General features: G+C 50.2%; 2 protein-coding genes across 2 annotated transcripts in view; both read right to left on the bottom strand.

Moving 5' to 3' along the window:
• The window catches only part of uxt (ubiquitously-expressed, prefoldin-like chaperone), a 363,866-nt gene that overhangs the window by 293,893 nt on the left and 67,146 nt on the right, over nucleotides 1-2,827 (bottom strand). The window lies entirely within an intron of this gene.
• Nucleotides 1-2,827, bottom strand: part of LOC139922579 (leucine-rich repeat neuronal protein 1) — a 22,306-nt gene that overhangs the window by 6,022 nt on the left and 13,457 nt on the right. The window contains exons 2-4 of the mRNA XM_078288050.1: nucleotides 2,660-2,773; nucleotides 2,320-2,493; nucleotides 315-416 (exon numbers count right to left, since the gene is read on the bottom strand). Of these exons, the coding sequence (XP_078144176.1) occupies nucleotides 315-416; nucleotides 2,320-2,493; nucleotides 2,660-2,773 (390 nt within the window). The remainder of the gene's footprint in view (nucleotides 1-314; nucleotides 417-2,319; nucleotides 2,494-2,659; nucleotides 2,774-2,827) is intronic.

Below are 2,827 nucleotides of genomic sequence, written 5' to 3'. Positions count from 1 at the left end.
GTCAGACTTTGGAGTTCGGTGTGTGTGTGTGTGCCTGTGTGAAGTGGTTCTGGGACAGGTCCAGCTCAGTCAGGTTGTGTGTGTGTGTGTGTGTGTGTGTGTGTGTGTGTGTGTGTGTGTGCGTGTACCTGTGTGAAGTGGTTCTGGGACAGGTCCAGCTCAGTCAGGTTGTGTGTGTGTGTGTGTGTGTGTGTGTGTGTGTGTGTGTGTGTACCTGTGTGAAGTGGTTCTGGGACAGGTCCAGCTCAGTCAGGTTGTGTGTGTGTGTGTGTGTGTGTGTGTGTGTGTGTGTGTGTGTGTGTGTGTGTGTGTACCTGTGTGAAGTGGTTCTGGGACAGGTCCAGCTCAGTCAGGTTGTTCAGACTCTGCAGTTCAGTGGTGATGGAGGAGATGTTGTTGCTCTGCAGCAGCAGAACCTGCAACACACACACACACATTACACTATGATGTATGATATTATATATTAAATATTAAATATTAAATATTATATATTATATATTATAGAAATATATAGAGGCTTTACAGTTTTATCAGAAATCTGTTTTCTGTCTGTTTCTCTCTCTACCTGTCTCTCTCTACCCATCTCTCTCTACCCGTCTCTCTCTACCTGTCTCTCTCTACCCATCTCTCTCTACCCGTCTCTCTCTACCTGTCTCTCTCTACCCATCTCTCTCTACCCGTCTCTCTCTACCTGTCTGTCTCTACTAGAGTTGTCACGGTGGTGTCATTTTGACACCGGTGTCGTTTCCCTCCTCAACACCGGTTATACCGCCTGTCGCCACTAGAGGGTCTGAGCGCTGTCAAAGTCAGCGTCACTACAATGAAAGTGAAATTTATAATTCCTCTCCAAACTCACGTTAACGGCATTTGTAAACGTAACACTTTTTAATCAGCGATTTATAACACTGCTCAACACTCAGGTAGTTAATGTGAGTGCAGTGCAGATTCTAGAGTCGCTACAGGCGCATCCGCTTCAAAACGCCTCGGCAGACCGCGTCGGGCAAAACAGCTTGACGGCCTGAGGAGCGGGGCTGTGTGTGGGACCGGGTTAAAGACCGCTAATACCAGCTTTTCATTTGTGTTTTCCTCTGTCCTGCCGTTCCCACCACATCAAACCGCACCAAAACAGGAAGGAAAGCCCGCCTTCTGCTTGATTTGATTGGTTGCCTGGCCCAAATGTGACATTGACGAGCGGTGCGACTCCGCGCCTTGCGCTGAAAAGTTGAGAATATTTTAACTTTTATGTGCGCCTAAAAACCGCCAGAAAAACGCGACGCGCGTCGCAAGAGAAGAGCACGCGCCAGGCGCACCGTACCACAGGAAAACAACGGTTTTGGTGGAGACGCGTTTCTAGCGACGCTTCTCGGTGTGATCATTAGGCTACCATTGGATTGTACTGGACACACTGCTGTCACTAGGTAAGGACAAATAATGAATCCTATTCATCCTAATCTGTCATATTAGTGATCAGATTTAGCGATCAGTGTGTTGTTAGTATGTCCATTTATCATTTTGTAGCCTAACTTGAACATGGAAGCTCTGAATATGTGCTTTTATTTTACAAAATACAAAATAAAGGTATTCCCGGTGTGGGGCTAATGCCACCGGTAACACCGCCCACCGCGACAACCCTAGTCTCTACCTGTCTGTCTCTACCCGTCTCTCTCTACCTGTGTGTCGCTACCTGTCTCTCTCTACCTGTCTCTCTCTACCCGTCTCTCTCTACCCGTCTCTCTCTACCTGTCTCTCTCTACCTGTGTGTCGCTACCTGTCTCTCTCTACCTGTCTCTCTCTACCCGTCTCTCTCTACCCGTCTCTCTCTACCCGTCTCTCTCTACCTGTGTGTCTCTACCCCGTCTCTCTCTACCTGTCTCTCTCTACCAGTCTCTCTCTACCTGTCTCTCTCTACCCGTCTCTCTCTACCCGTCTCTCTCTACCTGTGTGTCGCTACCTGTCTCTCTCTACCCGTCTCTCTCTACCCGTCTCTCTCTACCCGTCTCTCTACCCGTCTGTCTCTACCCGTCTCTCTCTACCCGTCTCTCTCTACCTGTCTGTCTCTACCCGTCTCTCTCTACCTGTCTCTCTCTACCCGTCTCTCTACCTGTCTGTCTCTACCCGTCTCTCTCTACCTGTCTCTCTCTACCCGTCTCTCTACCTGTCTGTCTCTACCCGTCTCTCTCTACCTGTCTCTCTCTACCCGTCTCTCTACCTGTCTGTCTCTACCCGTCTCTCTCTACCTGTCTCTCTCTACCCGTCTCTCTCTACCTGTCTGTCTCTACCTGTCTGTCTCTACCCGTCTCTCTCTACCCGTCTCTCTACCTGTGTGTCGGCGGACATGTTTCCTGGTACAGAGTGGAGGTGAAGCTCGTTGCAGTCGATGGTTTTGGCCTGATGGAAGACGGACTGAGGAGTGTACCAGGGCCGAGTCTCACACACACACTGCAGGGGGCACAGCACTCCTGCACACACACACACACACACACACACACACACACACACACACACACACACAGACAGCAGGGTTACATCATCATACTGACAGTCATAATAAGAACAGTAATACAGATAAGAATAGCATAAAAATAATGGGGGAATGTTGCTGATGCGGGATGTTGCTGCGCGTCTGCTCTTTACCTTGGCTGGCTCCGCCCCCTCCGGCACACGCAGATGATGTCATCAGGGAAAGGAGGAGCACGAAGAGAACCGCAGAGCCCATGATGCAGCGGGGCGGAGCAGAGAGGAAGCGACGGCTAAACGGTGACGACGACTTCCTCTAAAGGTCGAGAGGAGGCGGAGTCATCTGGAGCTGGACGGAAACACAGAGAGG

Source organism: Centroberyx gerrardi, chromosome 14 (genome assembly GCF_048128805.1).
Source record: "Centroberyx gerrardi isolate f3 chromosome 14, fCenGer3.hap1.cur.20231027, whole genome shotgun sequence".
NCBI lineage: Eukaryota > Metazoa > Chordata > Actinopteri > Beryciformes > Berycidae > Centroberyx > Centroberyx gerrardi.
The sequence above is the reverse complement of the archived record's forward strand: the minus strand, read 5'-3'. Positions and strand labels throughout refer to the sequence as shown.